Here is a 20,649-nt window from a genome sequence, read left to right on the forward strand (position 1 = left end):
CGTGGGATCTTGTTCTCTAGTTCTTAGTGGGGCGACTATGAAGCAAGGGTCTGGCCCTAGGACTCCTAATGAGATTGTCTCAAGTGGCATTTCATTTGCATCGCAACACTACTAAAATCTATAAAATAGTCTGCCCCCCCCAACCAGTTCCAGTTCCAGAAATAAAGGCTTTAAAATTTAGATTTAAAATAGAATCTATGGTTGATCTTTTTTTTTTTTTTTTTTTTTTTGGCTGGACAACAGTAAATAAATACTGATTTTTAACAACTAGTGAGTCAGCTCCTCTGGCAATGTTTAGTGTATTTTTTGGAAGGGAAGTGAGTTTTATCAGGCACCATACATTCATGTGTGGTAACACTTTAATATGGTATTTTGGAGAAAATATTTGCTCTTCAACACACCCCCTATAGGGTTAGTTTCATTTCTTCACGCTACCACATCTTTACCTCAAGTCAGATCCTTAGGAGAACTGCAAATCTGCTTCTCCCCACCCGTCTCCTTCTTGGTTTAAACCCCATGGATGTTCAGTGTTTAAAAAGACACAAAACCGGAGCCATCTGCTACCTTTTCTGGATCTCATCTCTTGATCTGAAAATGTCAAAACTGAAGTCCACCATCTAGAGAAAATGCTGACTCATGCATGACCAAGGGGAAGGTCACAGGGAAGGCTAAACGTTTATTTAGAAGTTACAGTATTCGTTTTTACAGAGATACGTTGCCACAGATTATTGATTCTGGAAGGTCCGTTAATGCTTATAGTACTGTACACATCTTAAGTCTGTCCTCATGGGCACTTTATGAAAATGTTTCCCCCTTGGTAAAAAAGTCGGCCATCCTCACGTGTCTCTGTGACACAGGGGGCTTGGCTTTTCCCTTATGGTCAAATGGACAATGTGCCTGGGATTCTTCCTCCCACCAGGTTATCTTGGGGCTTCCCGCACCCTCCCAAGGCAGTTGTTGAAGTTCAGAGTGAAGGTCTGTATTCTCCCTTAGGCCTGTGTTCTGGCCAGTCTGGGTTAGTCTTGCCTGGGGGCCTCCTGTTCTGTGGCGGCTTCTTTGTTCTCCCTCTCATACCTCAATCGGTAGGACTCCCTAGGTCTCTCCAGAATTATAAAGACACATATACATTTATTTACAAGCGTATAAATATATAAATATGGCTATTATAGAAAAATAAATACCAATTTTCTCTGTCTCTTTTTAAAAAAAACAATATAGAGTCTTTCTGGGATACTGGCTTGCCTAAATTGTGGGAGGTGGCATTTCAAAAGACACATGCACCGGTGGGCTGGGGGACAGCCTAACCCCAGGCTCCTGTCCTGTGTAGGACCCCACGGGGTGCTGGGGACACCAGTCTCCTCCACGCACTCGACAGGAGTCAGGGCTGTCCACCTCTTCCACGGGCACGAGGCCCAGGCAGCACGGGTGCCCTGCGAGGAAAAGAGGTGGAAACATTAAAGTCCAGACCGAGGAAGAGCCAGTGCTCAGTGACACTGAGTAAACTTCCGTCTGTGATGGGAGCTAGTTACACAGGCCCTAAGGAGACAGAAAATTACAACGGCATCTACGTTCTTTTCAAGGTGGGCAAGGTCTTCCGTCACTACATTTCTTTCACGTATTACCCATGTTCCACCTAAGTATACCAGCGATGCAACCCTAGAGACTCTCAAGCACTTAGCCTGCACCCCGGGGACAGGAGAAGGCAGCTGAATCTATGAAAATGTGGGAAAAAGCCCTGCTCTTTCCATATGTGGGCTGTGTGTCTACCCCTTCGTGGTGACTTGTGGTTATGGTCATCCCATCACAACTCAATCCCCTATATCCTCTCGACTGCAGCAGTCCGGTGTAAATGAGTCTTTCAAAATTTCATCTCCCAGAGACAGGGTCTGGGATGTGCTCTTGAACTGACGTTCACACCATGCAGGCTAAGGAACATCAGTTGATCCTCTGTGCCAGCCGGTGCCCACACTAAGCCTGCACTGGTTTCCAATGGGACTGGCACAAAGGAGGAGAGTGGGGCGGGGTGGTGTGCATGGCTTTGAGTCCTTTGGAGTAAACAAAGAGTTATTACGATGATATTCTTAAGAACTTGGCTCCTTAATGACTGATGCAACCTTATTCCTTAATTAAGAGACAAGACCTAACAAAGCAAAGTATTTCGGAGTGATTAGAGAATGACTCTTAGTGTGATGTGAGGCAGTAGGAGTATATTAATGGCCTTGAAATGCAGAGACCAAAAAGGCTGTTGCGTGCTCTATAATGCAGAAGGGTTGTTTTTCTCATCTCTGAGGTTCATGGCTGGCATTGCTGGAGCAGGACCCACCTGGTACACCTTGCAGATCTGCTGGGCCTTCAGTCAAGCGAAGTGGCCAGCTAGCCTTCATTCTCCTGCCCTTTCCCAGATGAAAGCAGTGGATGGCTTCTTATTAAACATTACCTTTGAGGACTGTTGCAGCCCCCACCTCTGAGTCACTCCTAGGTAGAGGCTGCTTTCCTCAGGCCATCCCAGCCCACTCAATTTCCCTACCCTGTACTGGCTCCAACCTGAGTGATATGGAGGGTCCCACGTTGCTTCCAGCCCAGGACTCCCAGCTGTGCTCCTCATTCCTGACTGGTCTGTGGCGGTGGGCTGCTCCTGGAGGTGGCAGCTGCCTTGGTGGGGCTGGAGCAGCTGGTGCGTTGAGTCATCGGGCAGCGTGTATAAGAAAGAGTCCTCGTCTGGGCTGGGCTCAGCAGCCCTGTGTGGCGTGAGACCAGATGGGAAGGTGAGGTAGGGCAGAGTGGCCCATCTCCCCACACCACCATTGGCTACTTCCCTGTCTGGAGGGCATAAGTGCTAGTCAGGGAGCTCAGAGGGGCCAAGGACTGCTCCTCTTTGAGCACTGAGAGGCACTGCACTATTATGGCCACTCGCCATTCTAATCCATTTCCATTTTATGCAGTACAAGTCCTGAAAGTGTGGGAGGGTGTGAAGTCGGGAATCCAGAGACCTAGGCTCCAAGTTAGTTGAACAGGGGTGCATCTGGGCTGCCACGTGAGGGTGGCATTCTGAGAAGCAGAAAGGGCATCATTATTGTGAACACACAAGCTCCTACCCATTAGGGTAATGGGCCAGCAGAGCAAGGTTGTTGGATCTCGTGCTTCCTGAGTGAAACACTGCCACTCAACTTTGAGTGGCTGAAGTTGGGTTTGAAGAGCTAAAGATAGAGTGAGGCTCTGGGGCTCTGCAACAAAAGGAAGGGATAGGGTGGGGCCTAGTTACCTGGTAACCTGGTGACTTTGGGGGTCACAGACATTGCCAAGAATGTTCTGGCTCAGCAGGCTGCTATTGTCATCCTGCTGTTTAAAAGAGAAGTTAATGACCAAGTCATTTCAGAGTTCACAGTTTTGAAGGATGATCTAGTTCCTGAGTGAAGACGGTCTGCCCCAGCAGCCCAGCAGCCCAGGATCAGAAGGGAGAGGAGAGAAAGCCCCATGAGGCAGCCCGACCACTCCCTCCTTGGCCCCATGCCCCTGCCCACATGCCCTGGGGGCTGTTACCTGCTGATGGTCCCCTGGGCAGTGTTGCTGAGGCTTCATGCCTGGGTAGCCCAGCGCAGCTGTGGGGCAGCCCCTGTGCCCACGAACCCCACTGGCATAGGCCTGTCCACTGATGCCACTGAAGTAGGGCTGCCCATTGGCTCGGGGGCCCGGGAGTCCTCCCAGTGGCACCATGGTATATTGGCAGGAGGAGGAGAGAAGGGCACTTCGAGGAAAAGCCAGGTCTGTAGTATGTTCTGGAAGGACAGGAAGACAGAAGTATGCTTGGCCAAAGAGGCTTCAGGCAGCTTGAAAAAGTCCCACATAAATCTCAGGAAACTCCAGGCCACATGGGGTCAAATGAAGGAGACAAGGAGTTGACATTACCCAAGGGATAGAAAATATTCTCTAAGGAATATCTTTCCTGTTACACACTTCTTCCTAACAGCTACACTTTTTTTGCTGATGGCAGTGGGGAGAAGAGCAAGGAGATACAGGGGAGTAAGCGTTTGGGGGAAGGAAGTAGTGAATAAACAGAATAGAATGAGCAATATTTAAATGAGGCAAATTGACCAGACCTGTTGCCATTTGAAGCAGAAACGCATGGATAAAAGTGAGGTAAGTCCACGATAAGGGGAAAAGGTCAAGGCAACCCCAGATCCAGGGAAGAGCAGAAAACATTTGGAGGGAAGAGAAAGGGCCAATGATAAGCATGAGCATGACGTCAGAGAAGCAGCTTCAGATGTTAAAAGAAGATGGAGCCAAACAGCTATTGACCTCCAGACGCAGAAGAGACAGACCAACTTCCAATTCTTCCTATTCTCCATCAGCCAAGAACACGAGCTGGAGGAGACAGCTCGTTGCATGAGCATTCTCTGCTCCCCGGGGAGCGTGGGCTCCCATGGAGCCAGGCCCATGACCCTGCCTGGGTGGTGGCCTCCCTGGGGGGTTGCTTTGTGCCGAGGAGGGTCGCCCACTCACTTTGCTTGGACCAGGCCCTCCACAAACAGAAGGGGATGAAGGCAACGATGATGAGGACGATCGAGCCCAGGACGACACCAACAATCAGATAGGGCAGGTCGCTGGAGCGGGCCACCATGGCCCCGGTGCTCACAGGCCGTTCCATGGTTTCGGGGGGTGGCGGGTGTGGTGGGGGCATCGTTGGGGGTGGGAGACGACCGGGCTGACCAGACTTCCGAGCTGTAAATGTGGATAAAACTCACTGTAAGTATCCATTTCTTTCAAGTTTCCTTTGCAACAAGTAGAAGAAAACAATAATTCCATGGGTGGGGATGGTGGGGTCAAACTCACAAGTTAGGTCCTCAAAGGCCCTTACTGGAATGACATCTTCACTCATCATGAAAACAGTGTCTGAGGCAAAAGTCTGCATTGTTAAGGAGACCCAAACCTTATACTTCAAAATGAACCCTGAGATATCTGTGAACCCAGCTGGGTTCATGAGTCAAACCCAATCCTTTGGGCAGGCTTTCTGAAAGTTATTGGGGAACTTAGGAGAAAAAAATATAAAAATGCATGAAAACAGAAAAAGAATTGAGACGGGAAGAATTTAGCCACAAGTTTGCTATTACTGTGCTGATTAAGGAATGTGAAATGGAGATGACTTCCACCTCAGGTCATGGAGCAAGGACATGGACGTTTTGGGACTCAAGAGCACAACCACAGTAATTGTGAAATGCCAATTCAGGAGTGAGAAGTTAAGATCTTAAGCGCCTCTTCTGGGTCTTGCTGTTTTACCAGTGCAGGCCTGATATTAACTCCTTTCTCCTTTTCATAGCCACTTTCTCCCTTGACTTTCTCATAGTACAATCACATGGTTTTCCCACTAACCACTGCTTTTTTTTTTTTTTTTTTTTTTTTTTTTTTTTTTTTTTTTTAAGGAAAGACAGAGAGAAGGAAGGAAGGATAGAAGGAAGGAAGGAAGGAAGAAAGGGAAACATTTTTAAACATTTTCTTGTTTTATTGTATTCTGTTTCTCCGTTTTTGTTACATGGGCTGGGGCCGGGAATCGAACCGAGGTCCTCCGGCATAGCAGGCAAGCACTTTGCCCGCTGAGCCACCGCGGCCCGCCCACCACTGCTTTTTATATTTATTTATTTTTCCTACTTTTTCCTTTCTGACTTCCCCTCAGACACTGGGAATTCTTCCTAGCTCCTCTCAGCCAACTCTCTATGTAGTTCCATCTATTCCCACGATTTCAACTAATGTCCTAATGACTCCCAAATCAACAGCCCCAAACCCAGACCTCTCCCCAGGGCCAAGGGCTCTTTCTATTATTGGACACGCTCATGTTGATGTCTCAGAAGGATCTGAGACTCAGTACATCCCTGTGCAATCTCAGCTGTTCTTTTCTCATGAAATCTGTTTATCCTCTTGCCCTCCCTATTTCAATAAATGGCAATATCATCTGTTGTTACTTTAAGCCAGAAACCTAACTTAAAGGAAAGGAACTCCTTTCACGTTCTCCGAGCCCCAACATTCAATTAGTAGCCTGGTCCTGCCCACACCTCCTCAGAAAACACGCTCAAACCCATTCCTTCCCTCTACCTTTTCTTGGCAGCTCCAGTGTTCTCCCTTTAGCCCATTCCTTGAGTGGCCACTAGTGTTGCCTCTCAACAATCAAATTCAATGATGGCCCTCCTCCACTTCACTGCCTTGAGCAGCCCCACTGCCTGCCCATGCTAGCTTGTCCCACCAGGTCCTTGATGACTAAAGGCCCACCAACGTGTCCGGCTGCTTCCCTGAGCATTCCCTCTCTGGCCCTCCAGGCGCTGTACACTCCAACAACCTAGAGCTGCTTCCAGGCTTGTCCTGGAAGCCCCCAAGTCACGCCCTCTTCATTTCAGCAGAAAGTCTGATGGTTCAGAAAGAGCCAGGAGAATGTTGCCTCCACTCTTTCCCCTGAACTCCACGCACAATTTGATGTGGGGCTTTTGACTGGATAACTATCTGCCCCCTCATGCCACTGCACATGATAGAAGAATACAGGAAGCGGACATAGGAGGCACACAATAAGTACAGGTTCAATCAGTGATTGGAAGTGGTATAACAGTTGGGGAGATAATGTTGCTGCTTTTGATGATAGAAAAACGTGTTATTTTCTTGTCCCTATTCCTACTCCTTTATCATCTTCTCAAGATTATGTTATTTGCAATATCCTGCTTTACGTCACTTTTGCTCTTTGCAAAATGGAAATGATGATATCTACCTACTTGACCAAGTCTTGATATGAATATGTTTAATACTGTTTAGTGTGGAGAAAGAACCTTGGTTTGTGCTGGATGGATCTGGCCCAAAGGTGCTTCCCACTGATTGGCTGTGTGACCTTGGTTAAGGTATATCATTGCATGACGTTCGGTTTCTTCCTTATCTCATGAGCACGCAGTTAAATGAACTAAACTGACCAAATGTTATTGCAGGAATAAAGTCCTTCTAGAATGTTACCAACATAAGAATGGGTTCTCCTCCATGAATTCACATATGAGTTAATTTCTACATTTCTTTGCAGCTGCAATGGTCTCCTCAAATCTGTTTTGAGGGCAACCATACTTTATGTGTGGCACAAGAAAATGAGCAGAAGGGCTAAAAATGACAAAGATTGGAATGACAAAACCAGAATGGCTCATGGAATAGTGATTTTCCCCCGTTTACTAGAAACAGCAAGAGAGGAGAGCAGAGAACCCAAAGGGGATCACCTTTGGTTTCGCAGATCATGACATTGCTGAACTCGCTTTCCCCTCCTTCATTGAAACATTGCATCTTAATGTCGTAGGAGGTCTCGGGCTGCAAGTGGCTGATGGAGTGCCAGTACTTGTCCCCTAAGGAAGAGAGTGGAAATGTAGAGTGTGATAATATGTTTCTGGTTTGCTTGGACTCCATCTCATAGTCAGACTCAGACAAGGGCTCCAGCACAGAGACCAATTTGGTGCCATTGGAGGAAATGTTCTAGGTGCTCACCCATCACCATTGGAAGGAAATGTGGTTTTATGAACTTGACGGCCCCAAATGTGTCATGAATGAGTTAATGGTACAGGAACAGATGTATTGTGTCTCCCCAGACCCAAGTTTTATGCTTCACTGGCGACTACAAACACTCAGAGCCCTTTGCCATCATGGGAAACTGTGTCATGCAAAAGCGTTTCTCACCTTCCACCATGTCCTTCTTATAGTCACTATCATTGTCACTGTCTGTGGGTCGATAATAGATATAAAAGCCATGGATTGGGGTGTTGTTGTTACTTGCCGGAATATACTACAGGGAATGAAGAAGAAATAAATTAGCAATGAAACAGAGAAATCATCTGAGAAAAAACACTGGTATACAGGAATTTTAGCCCAGCCTAAGAGTTTGTAATTCCCTGGAGGCCCATTACAAACATTTCTGAGGCTATTCCAATGGTTCTCCGAAGAGTGCTAGGGAGAGCACTTATTTTATTTAGCTGAGAGGTCACCAAGCTTTTGGAGAGAAGAAACAAATTTCTATGACTCCAAATACATAAGTCCCCTCTGAACCTTCTTGGGAATTGTGAGTGTATCTCTGGCTTAAAAGGGACCTAGAGAGGGGCGGGGCCAAGATGGCGGCTTAGTAAGGTACGTGCGTCTTAGTTCCTCCTCCAGAGCAACTACTAGGTGAACAGAAACAGTGCAGAACAGCTCCCGGGGCCACGGCAGGGAATGGACACACAGCGTACCCCAGTCTGGACTGGCTAGTCTGACTGCGAGACTCTGCTGCGGTGAGATCCCTGAGCGGCGCGCGATTCCTGGAGCAGCGGCAGCTGTGGCGGCCGGAGCTCCTCCCTCCCTCCTTCCCGGGCCGGCTGAGAGTCTCGGAGAGGCAAGTTTCCCAAGCCACGGTGGCCGGCGCCCCTCTTTTGCGGGTGGCTTCCTGGACCGGCTACGAGTCTTGGATCAGAGGGCTACCCAAGCCACGGTGGCCCTCCCCCGCGGGCGGCTTCCTGGTCCGGTGGCGAATTCCCCAGGCCGCGGCGGCTGGTGACCGACGCCCCTCCCCCGCAGGCGGCTTCCTGGTCCGGTGGCGAATTCCCTGGGCCCGCTGCGGCCGGCGACCGACACCCCTCCAGGGAGAGGAGGGAATTTCCGACAGTGGCAGGGACTGGGTTCAACCAAACACCAATAGGGGAATTAATAAAGGAGCCACAGGGTCCCCTCAAGCTGCGGCGGCTGATGCCCCCACCACGCGCGGCTCCCCGGAACAACTGAGAGAATTGGATCGGAAATTCCCAGGCCGCGGAGAACGGTGACGGGGGGGGGGATCCCTTCCAAACACGTGAGACAAACGTGTGTCACGAGCGCCACCTACTGGGCAGGATAAGAAAAACAGAACCCAGAGATTTCACAGAAAAATCTTACAACCTTGTTGGGTCTGACACCCAGGGAATTCTGACTAAATGCCCAGACGCCAGCAGAAGATAACGGTCCACGCTCAGAAGATTGAGAATATGGCCCAGTCAAAGGAACAAACCAATAGTTCAAATGAGATACAGGAGCTGAGACAACTAATGCTGAATATACGAACAGAAATGGAAAACCTCTTCAAAAATGAAATCGATACATTGAGGAAGGACATGAAGAAGACATGGGCTGAACAAAAAGAAGAAATAGAAAAACTGAAAAAACAAATCACAGAACTTATGGAAGTGAAGGACAAAGTAGAAAAGATGGAAAAAACAATGGATACATACAATGATAGATTTAAAGAGACAGAAGATAGAATTAGTGATTTGGAGGATGGAACATCTGAATTCCAAAAAGAAACAGAAACTATCGGGAAAAGAATGGAAAAATTTGAACAGGGTATCAGGGAACTCAAGGAAAATATGAACTGCACAAATACACGTGTTGTGGGTGTCCCAGAAGGAGAAGAGAAGGGAAAAGGAGGATAAAAACTAATGGAAGAAATTATCACTGAAAATTTCCCAACTCTTATGAAAGACCTAAAATTACAGATCCAAGAAGTGCAGCGCACCCCAAAGAGATTAGACCCAAATAGGCGTTCTCCAAGACACTTACTAGTTAGAATGTCAGAGGTCAAAGAGAAAGAGAGGATCTTGAAAGCAGCAAGAGAAAAACAATCCATCACATACAAGGGAAACCCAATAAGACTATGTGTAGATTTCTCAGCAGAAACCATGGAAGCTAGAAGATAGTAGGATGATATATTTAAATTACTAAAAGAGAAAAACTGCCAACCAAGACTCCTATATCCAGCAAAATTGTCCTTCAAAAATGAGGGAGAAATTAAAACATTCTCAGACAAAAAGTCACTGAGAGAATTTGTGACCAAGAGACCAGCTCTGCAAGAAATACTAAAGGGAGCACTAGAGTCAGATACGAAAAGACAGAAGAGAGAGGTATGGAGAAGAGTACAGAAAGAAGAAAAGTCAGATATGATATATATAATACAAAAGGCAAAATGGTAGAGGAAAATATTATCCAAACAGTAATAACACTAAATGTTAAAGGATTGAATTCCCCAATCAAAAGACATAGACTGGCAGAATGGATTAAAAAACAGGATCCTTCTATATGCTGTCTACAGGAAACACATCTTAGACCCAAAGATAAACATAGGTTGAAAGTAAAAGGTTGGGAAAAGATATTTCATGCAAATAACAACCAGAAAATAGCAGGAGTGGCTATACTAATATCCAACAAATTAGACTTCAAATGTAAAACAGTTAAAAGAGACAAAGAAGGACACTATATACTAATAAAAGGAACAATTAAACAAGAAGACATAACAATCATAAATATTTACGCACCGAACCAGAATGCCCCAAAATACATGAGGAATACACTGCAAATACTGAAAAGGGAAATAGACTCATATACCATAATAGTTGGAGACTTCAATTCACCACTCTCATCAATGGACAGAACATCTAGACAGAGGATCAATAAAGAAATAGAGAATCTGAATATTACTATAAATGAGCTAGACTTAACAGACATTTATAGGACATTACATCCCACAACAGCAGGATACACCTTTTTCTCAAGTGCTCATGGATCATTCTCAAAGATAGACCATATGCTGGGTCACAAAGCAAGTCTTAACAAATTTAAAAAGATTGAAATCATACACAACAATTTCTCGGATCATAAAGGAATGAAGTTGGAAATCAATAATAGGCGGAGTGCCAGAAAATTCACAAATACGTGGAGGCTCAACAACACACTCTTAAACAACGAGTGGGTCAAAGAAGAAATTGCAAGAGAAATTATCAAATACCTCGAGGCAAATGAAAATGAAAACACAACATATCAAAACTTATGGGATGCAGCAAAGGCAGTGCTAAGAGGGAAATTTATTGCCCTAAATGCCTTTATCAGAAAAGAAGAAAAGGCAAAAATGCAGGAATTAACTGTCCACTTGGAAGAACTGGAGAAAGAACAGCAAATTAATCCCAAAGCAAGCAAAAGGAAAGAAATAACAAAGATTAGAGCAGAAATAAATGAAATTGAAAACATGAAAACAATAGAGAAAATCAATAAGACCAGAAGTTGGTTCTATGAGAAAATCAATAAGATTGATGGGCCCTTAGCAAGACTGACAAAAAGAAGAAGAGAGAGGACGCAAATAAATAAGATCAGAAATGGAAGAGGAGACATAACTACTGACCTCACAGAAAGGAGGTAATAACAGGATACTATGAACAACTTTACACTAATAAATACAACAATTTAGATGAAATGGACGGGTTCCTGGAAAGACATGAACAACCAACTTTGACTCAAGAAGACATAGATGACCTCAACAAACCAATCACAAGTAAAGAAATTGAATTACCATTCAAAAGCTTCCTAAAAAGAAAAGTCCAGGACCAGATGGCTTCACATGTGAATTTTATCAAACATTCCAGAAAGAATTAGTACCAACTCTCCTCAAACTCTTCAAAAAAATCAAAGTGGAGGGAAAACTACCTAATTCATTCTATGAAGCCAACATCACCCTCACACCAAAACCAGGCAAAGATATTACAAAAAAAGAAAACTACAGGTCAATCTCTCTAATGAATATAGATGCAAAAATCCTCAATAAAATTCTCGCAAATCGTATCCAACAACACATTAAAAGAATTATACATCATGACCAAGTAGGATTCATCCCAGGTATGCAAGGATGGTTCAACATAAGAAAATCAATTAATGTAACACCACATCAACAAATCAAAGCAGAAAAATCACATGATCATCTCAATTGATGCAGAGAAGGCATTTGACAAAATTCAACATCCTTTCCTGTTGAAAACACTTCAAAAGATAGGAATACAAGGGAACTTCCTTAAAATGATAGAGGGAATATATGAAAAACCCACAGCTAATATCATCCTCAATGGGGAAAAATTGAAAACTTTCCCCCTAAGATCAGGAACAAGACAAGGATGTCCACTATCACCACTATTATTCAACATTGTGTTGGAGGTTCTAGCCAGAGCAATTAGACAAGAAAAAGAAATGCAAGGCATCAAAATAGGAAAGGAAGAAGTAAAACTATCACTGTTTGCAGACGATATGATACTATACATCGAAAACCCGGAAAAATCCACAACAAAACTACTAGAGCTAATAAATGAGTACAGAAAAGTAGAAAATCAATAAGACTGATGGGCCCTTAGCAAGATTGACAAAAAGAAGAAGAGAGAGGACGCAAATAAATAAGATCAGAAATGGAAGAGGAGACATAACTACTGACCTCACAGAAAGGAGGTAATAACAGGATACTATGAACAACTTTACACTAATAAATACAACAATTTAGATGAAATGGACTGGTTACAAGATCAACATTCAAAAATCTGTAGCATTTCTATACACTAGTAATGAACAAGCTGAGGGGGAAATCAAGAAACGAATCCCATTTACAATTGCAACTAAAAGAATGAAATACCTAGGAATAAATTTAACTAAAGAGACAAAAAACATATATAAAGAAAACTACAAAAAACTGTTAAAAGAAATCACAGAAGACCTAAATAGATGGAAGGGCATACCGTGTTCATGGATTGGAAGACTAAATATAGTTAAGATGTCAATCCTACCTAAATTGATTTACAGATCCAATGCAATACCAATCAAAATCCCAACAACTTATTTTTCAGAAATAGAAAAACCAATAAGCAAATTTATCTGGAAGGGCAGGGTGCCCCGAATTGCTAAAATCATCTTGAGGAAAAAAAACAAAGCTGGAGGTCTTGCACTGCCTGACTTTAAGGCATATTATGAAGCCACAGTGGTCAAAACAGCATGGTATTGGCATAAAGATAGATATATCGACCAATGGAATCGAATAGAGTGCTCAGATATAGACCCTCTCATCTATGGACATTTGATCTTTGATAAGGTAGTCAAGCCAACTCACCTGGGACAGAACAGTCTCTTCAATAAATGGTGCCTAGAGAAGTGGATATCCATATGCAAAAGAATGAAAGAAGACCCGTATCTCACACCCTATACAAAAGTTAACTCAAAATGGATCAAAGATCTAAACATTAGGTCTAAGACCATAAAACAGTTAGAGGAAAATGTAGGGAGATATCTTATGAATCTTACAATTGGAGGCGGTTTTATGGACCTTAAACCTAAAGCAAGAGCACTGAAGAAGGAAATAAATAAATGGGAACTCCTCAAAATTAAACACTTTTGTGCATCAAAGAACTTCATCAAGAAAGTAGAGAGACAGCCTACACAATGGGAGACAATATTTGGAAACGACATATCAGATAAAGGTCTAGTATCGAGAATTTATAAAGAAATTGTTCAACTCAACAACAAAAAGACAGCCGACCCAATTACAAAATGGGAAAAAGACTTGAACAGACACCTATCAGAAGAGGAAATACAAATGCCCAAAAGGTACATGAAGAGATGCTCAATGTCCCTGGCCATTAGAGAAATGCAAATCAAAACCACAATGAGATATCATCTCACACCCACCAGAATGGCCATTATCAACAAAACAGAAAATGACAAGTGCTGGAGAGGATGCGGAGAAAGAGGCACACTTATCCACTGTTGGTGGGAATGTCAAATGGTGCAACCACTGTGGAAGGCAGTTTGGTGGTTCCTCAAAAAGCTGAATATAGAATTGCCATACGACCCAGCAATACCGTTGCTAGGTATCTACTCAAAGGACTTAAGGGCAAAGACACAAACGGACATTTGCAAACCAATGTTTATAGCAGCGTTATTTACAATTGCAAAGAGATGGAAACAGCCAAAATGTCCATCAACAGACGAGTGGCTAAACAAACTGTGGTATATACATACGATGGAATATTATGCAGCTTTAAGACAGAATAAACTTATGAAGCATGTAATAACATGGATGGACCTAGAGAACATTATGCTGAGTGAGTCTAGCCAAAAACTAAAAGACAAATACTGTATGGTCCCAATGATGTGAATCGACATTCGAGAATAAACTTGGAATATGTCATTGGTAACAGAGTCCAGCAGGAGTTAGAAACAGGGTAAGATAATGGGTAATTGGAGCTGATGGGATACAGACTGTGCAACAGGATTAGATACAAAAACTCAAAAATGGACAGCACAATAATACCTAATTGTAAAGTAATCATGTTAAAACACTGAATGAAGCTGCATCCGAGCTATAGGTTTTTGTTTTGTTTTGTTTTGTTTTTACTATTATTACTTTTATTTTTTTCTCTATATTAACATTCTACATCTTTTTCGGTTTTGTTGCTAGTTCTTCTAAACCGATGCAAATGTACTAAGAAACGATGATCATGCATCTATGTGATGATGTTAAGAATTACTGATTGCATATGTAGAATGGTATGATTTCTAAATGTTGGGTTAATTTCTTTTTATCCGTTAATTAATTAAAAAAAAAAAAAAAAGGACCTAGAACGTTGTGTTAGTAACTGGAGAAGGACAAAAGGGACACAAGGAGGTGGGGCAAAACCTGAAATTGGGAACCAACTTGGAGGTCTATACTAGGTTAAGCCACCAAAACCAAGAGGAAAACACTAATGGCAGTTCCAGCTAATAAGAGCCCTCCCAAAGTCCAACCACTGGGCCGTCAGGCATATTACATGGGAGAGCCCAATTCCCAGGCACACAATGGGTAGACGGGCACTTAGGGCGAGGGGTCTTGGAAGAGTTGAGGCAGAAAAGAGATTTCCTCCAGCCAGCTCTGCTCCAACATGAACTTCAGCGCCATCTTCCTGTTGCAGTCTTGTGGCCCAGGCCCACTTACCATCCACTTAAGCATGATGGTGGTCTCATTGACCGCGTCCGTGAAGGTGATGTAAGGGCCGGCCACAGGCCTCTCATACATGCGGCCGCTGTAGCCCGACACCACATAGGGCCGGGAGGGGGCGCTGGGCTCGCTCTCCCCCAGCATGTTCAAAGCCCGGACTCGGAACTTGTAGGAGGTGCCTGGTGAGAGAGACACTCAATGAACCCAGGAGCTGGGAAATACCTAATTCCTCCCCAGCCCATCAAGGCCCAGGATTAGGGGGATAATCTAGGGAGCCCTTCCCCCATAGGAAGCCCTCACAGGACTTGCAGGAACTTCTGATTCAGAAAGGAGCAACACAGGAAATGGCTCGGAACTCTCTTGTGGAGAGAGGGAGAAAGAAAGAAGTGTGGGGCTCAGGTAAACATCCCAGGGGGCATCAGGTGAGATGGTAGAGGACAGAGCAGGGGAAGTGTCTCCAGAGCTCCCGGCCTCCTTCTCAGGGTGGCCAAAGGGGCAGCTGGGGGGTCAATGGGAGAGTGGTCTGGCCCACCCTACCTTTCTCTAGGCCTGTGATCTCCACAGAGAGCCGAGAGGGAGGGATGGCACTGGTGGCCAGAACCCAGTCCCCCACTTTCTTCAGCTTCTTGTACTCCACGCGGAAGGACTGGATGGGGAACCCACCATTCCCACGGGGAATCCAGGTCACGTACACTGAGGTTTCAGAGGCCATGGAGATGGTGGGCCTGTCCGGGGCTTCTGGAGCTGGGAAGACACCAGTGGGGAAGGAAGAAGGGAAGAGGGGACATGATGAGATGACGGCTGTATTCCAACCGGACTTGGCCTGCTCCTCCCCACAGCCCTTCTCCCCTGCGGCCGTGGGATCAGATCTTCCTAGGGCTTCTTGGGCCACCTTCTCTAGGAAGGGGACCTTGAGTTCTGATCCCATAATGTTATACTTCTGCAAAGCCAGAGTATAGAGGGCCAGAGGGCCAGCTGCTCTCTGGATCCACAGAGCCAGCAACTACAGCATCAGACACCAGTCTCTTATTTCTAAAACTTGAATGTACCTTTTCTCATGATGGTTATCTGGAGAGATGCCAGGAAAAGTGTCATAAGGACTCCTGAACCAGTAGGCTCAAGACCTCATTTAACCTGAAGCAATAGGGTCTCAGAGGCAGTGGACCCAGTTCCAGTTCTTCTGCCTGCCTGTCACCCCACCCCCTGCACACACACACCCCGAACCCCATGCTGCCGTCGGGGGCTTACGGGAGAGGCGGCCCTGGTCTGGCTGGCTGCTACTCTGGGGGCTGGCTCCAGGGTCATCTCTCTGGATCTGCTGCTCCTTGCTGGCCACGATCTCAGGTTTGGGTCGCCGTCCTGGGTGGAAATGGGCTGAAGTCAGCAAAGGAGCGAGAGCGCATTAGGTCTCCCCTCCTAGGGGGTTTGACAAAGAAGAAGAAAAGACACTAGAAGGGTGGTTCGATTTCTAGCTCTGTCTGCTCTGCCCTGGTATTGCAGCTGGTCTCTGTGTCAGAGAAGGCCAAAGGGATGCCAGAGAGGCTTGTGGTGACTCCCCTCCTGGAAGGTGGGATCTTAGCCTGGGCACACAGTGAATAGCTGGGGTGGGGTGAGGAGGACTTCCCACCTGGGCCGGGGAGGACTTGTTTAGGCTCATGGAGACCCCAGGCCGAGGGCGCCACCTGACCCTCACCGGTTCGGAAGGTGACCATGGCCGTCTGGCCCTCGCCCGCGCAGTTGTACGCTGCCATCTCAACTTCATACAAGCTCCCGGGGTCGAGTCTGGTGAGGGTCAGGCGGTGCTGGCTGGCTGGAATGCTGGAGATGGTCCAATCGTCAGAGATATTTGTGACCTGTTGGAGAAAGTGGACTGTATGAGGACTAGCGTCTCCATCTGGAAGTACAGGAGGGCTGTAGTTGGTCAGGAAAGCCACCTAAGCCCAAGAGGGCAAGAGGTGGGAAGGAGTGGGCCAGAGTGGCAGAGGGGCAGTGCAGAGCCCAGACTGCCCCTGCTGGCTCTGGGACATCCATCCTCCCTGGAACAGTAAAGCCAAGGTGCTGAGCTCCAGTCCAGCATTCCCACCAAAGCAAACTCAGTGGGGAAGGCAGAGGACCCGACTGAGAACTTCTTCAGAGACCTCCAACTCCTGTGCTTCCTACACCCCCATTTTAAAATTTCTTTCTCTCTGCTCTATTTAAACCAAACAGTTTCTGTTCTTCAGTTTTTATTCTAATGAGAGATGATGATGAAGTAACAGCAACAGTAGAAAGAGCAATATTTGCTGAGTTCAATATGCCAGGCATGGAACTCGGCACTTCTTATGTAAGAGCTCATTTTTCCTCACAACAGCCCAAGAAGTCAGAGTTCATGTTATTTCCACTTCATAAGTGAGTAGACTGAGGCTCAGAAGGATGAGCATTTTGCCCAAGACCACATCGCTGCTGAGCAGAAAAGCCATGACTTTGACTCCAATGCACACTCAGTCGTAACTTACTCCAGATAAAAGAGTCTCAGAACCAGAAAGCCTTGGGTTCAAATCCTGATTGTGTCTCTCATAAATTGTGTTTTGCGGAGCAAGTTCCCTAGCCTCTCTGATCCCTAAGCTTTCCATTTTTAAAATGGGGCAAATAAAATCTCTCAGGGCATTCTGAAGATTGTATTAGATGGTATGTGCTGTGTCTAGCACCGAGTCTGGTGCACAGCAGGTTCTCAATAAATGCCTGTCCCCTCTCCTGGCAGTCCCACACCCACCACCCAGTGAGGTTTCTGCCACTTCAACCCTCCTTTCTCTGCTCTTGCCCTCAGCACTTGCCGTACTATTTTTCATTAATCTTCGGTGGTTTTGAATTCCTAGCCCTTTAAATTTCAGTAGAAAAATAAAGGCACTTCAGGTTGTCTACCAGTGATGCTTGCAGGCCTCTCCATCTCATCCGCCCTGTCTTTTGGGACAACAGGCTTCACTGCCAACTGTTTACATCACAGAGAGCCTGCTGGAGACCGAAGCTTTGCTGAAGGAAGAAAACAGCTGGTAGGAAAGCCTCTTATTCTGAAGCAGAATATTCAAACGGAGAACAAAACTACCATTCAAGGGACAGGGTTGGTCTGGGCTCATTAATGTCGGGTTTCCAGGATTTGTTCCAAGGGGAGAAGTTTTACAAACTGAGAATCCCGCAGTGGTGCTGGAAACCCAAACACAGTAGCCCAGGGTGTGCAGATGCACCAGGAAATGAAACTTGCTTTACGCACTTGAAAAAGTGAAAATTAGCAGAACGATTCCCAGTTCCCGGCAAGAGAAAGGGGAGGAGGGTGGAAAAACACAACCCAAACACTGACTTCTGATTTCAAAATCCTTTCTTGCGCGGTGATCTTGAAGACACATTAGTCCCTCAAGCGAGAGAACCGTTTTCAAGCCCTGATTTCTGCTTTGGCAACGTCCAGCAAACAGTTCCAAGCACCCCAGGGGCCAGAGCCTAGCAGAAGCCGGGCTCAGCAGGGGCATTGTCCTCTGACTTCCCCGGCGCCCCTTTCTCCCCTGTGCCCTCCCGGCGTGGCCTCGCACTTCCACTGGGCCCAGCAACGAAAATAAGCAATGGAAGGGCCATTAGTCACTGTCACACACACTGGGAGGCTGAATGCAGCAGCAGCTTGGCATTTCCGGATGACCGCGGCCTGGCCTTTGCCAGCCTGCCTCGTGGTGAGGCAGTTTTGTGGCCACCTATTGGCCTGAAAAATATTATTCTTGCTATCACACTGGATCTTGTCTCCTGGGGACTGAGGACATTTGGCCTGCCCCAATCTTTGTGTACAGCTCCGATGGAGGTGTCCAGTTACACGGGAAGATAAGGATTACTGCCAGCGCTGCCCCATAGCCTGTGCTGAACAATGCGGCTTTTTGTTTAAAACCCATTCATCCCCTTTGCCGGCTGTCCGTGAAGAGGCCAGCGGGCTGAGGGTTAATGAGAAATGGGCCCCTGCTCGCCCCTGCCCGGGAGGCAGCAGGGGGGCAATTTGTGGAGGAGACTATCCGCTTAGGTGCTTAGGTGCGTCCCTCGACAATTCCAGGGTCAAACCCTAGGGAGCGTGTAAAGGAAAAGCACAGAACGAGAAAGGCCACCAGGGTCCAAAGTAACACTTTCCACCATGCAGGGTGTTTATGTTTGTTTGTTTTGTTTTGTATTTTTTGGCAGAGGATGGGGTGGTGTGGGGGAGGGGGGAGAAAAGTAGATAAACACTTTCAGTTCCACATTTACATATTTTCCACATTTCCTACCGAGGACACGCAGCACCTTTCTAAGTGAGGAGAATATAAAGGCACAATAAAACTCAACATTCTGTGATACAGGCTATGTTACTTAAGTAATTTAAGAAAAAATCCATTTAAGAACAATAATTTCCTACTGACTTAGGGGCCTTCGAAAGAAAAGGGCATGTACTTGGGATAAAGGAGAATGTTTTCAAGGAGACTTTCTTAAAGGGAAATGTCCCCATCCCCCGCAGGGCAGCAACAGATAAGAGTGCAGTCTTGAAGGAGGGCAGCAGCTGGCTTCCCGGTTCTGCCTCACCGGGTGCCATGTCCAAGAGAGTGGGGCTGGCTTGGCTCAGGCTCCTAGTCCTGTTCCAGCCAGAGTCCCAGTCCCGGCCCCTGCAGCTCTGACGGCTCCCGAAATGCACACGGGGACAGAATTCCTTCTGCCAAGCAGAAACAGCTGCAACCTGAATAACGCGATGTGCTTTTAGCTCAAATACCTGCTTGTCAAACCCAAATCATGATGAAGCCTGAGGACTGAGGGGGTATTTTATAGAGAAAACACTTGTTCACAAATATTTGCCTTTATTTTCCTGGCTTCAGCTGTACCAGAGCTCCCACAGGTATGTATCTTCCAGAACATGCTTTGGTTAAGCGAACAAAACGGCACCGACAGCAAACGATGGGGAAAGAGGCGAGGCGGGATGACGGTTAGCAAAGGGATAGCACTCATCTCTCCTCCCCACCTGGAGGCTGGTGGTGGTAGCTTCTGGGGCCTGAAGGCACTCGAGAGGCATTTTCCCCATCAGATCCACATGGGATCTGTCGGGGTCGAACGGATCTCCCAGCCAGCTTCCTGGGAGGCAGTGGGAATGCACCTGGGAAGGGACATATTGGTCTGGGGGGGATGGCGGGAGGCAGAGCAACCTCCAACCGCCGCGCAGAGAGGAGGGCGGTGCAACGCCGGGGATCATACCTTGCGGTGCTTCACCACGTAGCGGAGGATCGGGGCCCGGCTCCCGCCCTCGTGCCGCGGCCGCCACACCAGCTCGTACGAGTCGGTCTTGGACGTCCTGGGCGAGCTGAGGATGACCGGGGCCTCCGCGGGAGCCACCTGCCCCTTCTCTCCCGGGCACTGCGGGGAGGCGGGCTGCGCTGGTGTCGGGGGTCCCGTGCGTCCCTTCAGCACCTGCTCAGGGCTGCTGGGTCTGGAAGGTGGCGTGGGGGGCCAGGCAGGGTCCGGCTGAGCATCCAGCCCTGGCCTTGGGGTTGTGCCTGGAGGACCAAGCAGGGAAGACAAGGGAAGGAAGAGGCCGGTGAGTCACCCGGGTTTGCCTGCTGAGCTACTGCCCTGAGGGAGAAAGCAGCCAAAGAAGTCCCAGAGAAGACCTGCTGCTGGCAAGTGTTAGGGGTTGAATTGTTTCTCCCAAATATGCTGAAGTCCTAACCACTGGTACCTGAAGGTGACCTTTTTTGGAACTAGGGTCACTGCAGATGAAATTCGTTAAGAAGAGGTCCCGCTGGAGTAGGGTGAGCCCTTAATCCAATATGAGCCATGTCATAGAAGCAGGGGAGAAGAGACACGGGGAGGAAAGTCGTGTGAAGACAAAGGCAGGGACG

At 46.7% G+C, this 20,649-nt stretch overlaps 1 protein-coding gene across 4 annotated transcripts in view; it reads right to left on the reverse strand.

Moving 5' to 3' along the window:
- Positions 1–341: 341 nt before the first annotated feature.
- The window catches only part of BOC (BOC cell adhesion associated, oncogene regulated), a 79,320-nt gene continuing 59,012 nt past the window's right edge, over positions 342–20,649 (reverse strand). For all 4 annotated transcript variants that reach the window (XM_077118368.1, XM_077118369.1, XM_077118370.1 and 1 more), the window contains 12 exons: positions 20,006–20,304; positions 16,476–16,635; positions 16,031–16,141; positions 15,320–15,526; positions 14,780–14,961; positions 7,684–7,789; positions 7,233–7,355; positions 4,501–4,719; positions 3,541–3,776; positions 3,263–3,339; positions 2,545–2,738; positions 342–1,430 (listed from right to left, as the gene is read on the reverse strand). In XM_077118368.1, coding sequence (XP_076974483.1) covers positions 1,243–1,430; positions 2,545–2,738; positions 3,263–3,339; positions 3,541–3,776; positions 4,501–4,719; positions 7,233–7,355; positions 7,684–7,789; positions 14,780–14,961; positions 15,320–15,526; positions 16,031–16,141; positions 16,476–16,635; positions 20,006–20,304 — 2,102 coding nt within the window. In that variant the 3' untranslated portion in view covers positions 342–1,242. The remainder of the gene's footprint in view (positions 1,431–2,544; positions 2,739–3,262; positions 3,340–3,540; positions 3,777–4,500; positions 4,720–7,232; positions 7,356–7,683; positions 7,790–14,779; positions 14,962–15,319; positions 15,527–16,030; positions 16,142–16,475; positions 16,636–20,005; positions 20,305–20,649) is intronic.

The sequence above is a fragment of the Tamandua tetradactyla genome, chromosome 10 (assembly GCF_023851605.1).
Source record: "Tamandua tetradactyla isolate mTamTet1 chromosome 10, mTamTet1.pri, whole genome shotgun sequence".
NCBI lineage: Eukaryota > Metazoa > Chordata > Mammalia > Pilosa > Myrmecophagidae > Tamandua > Tamandua tetradactyla.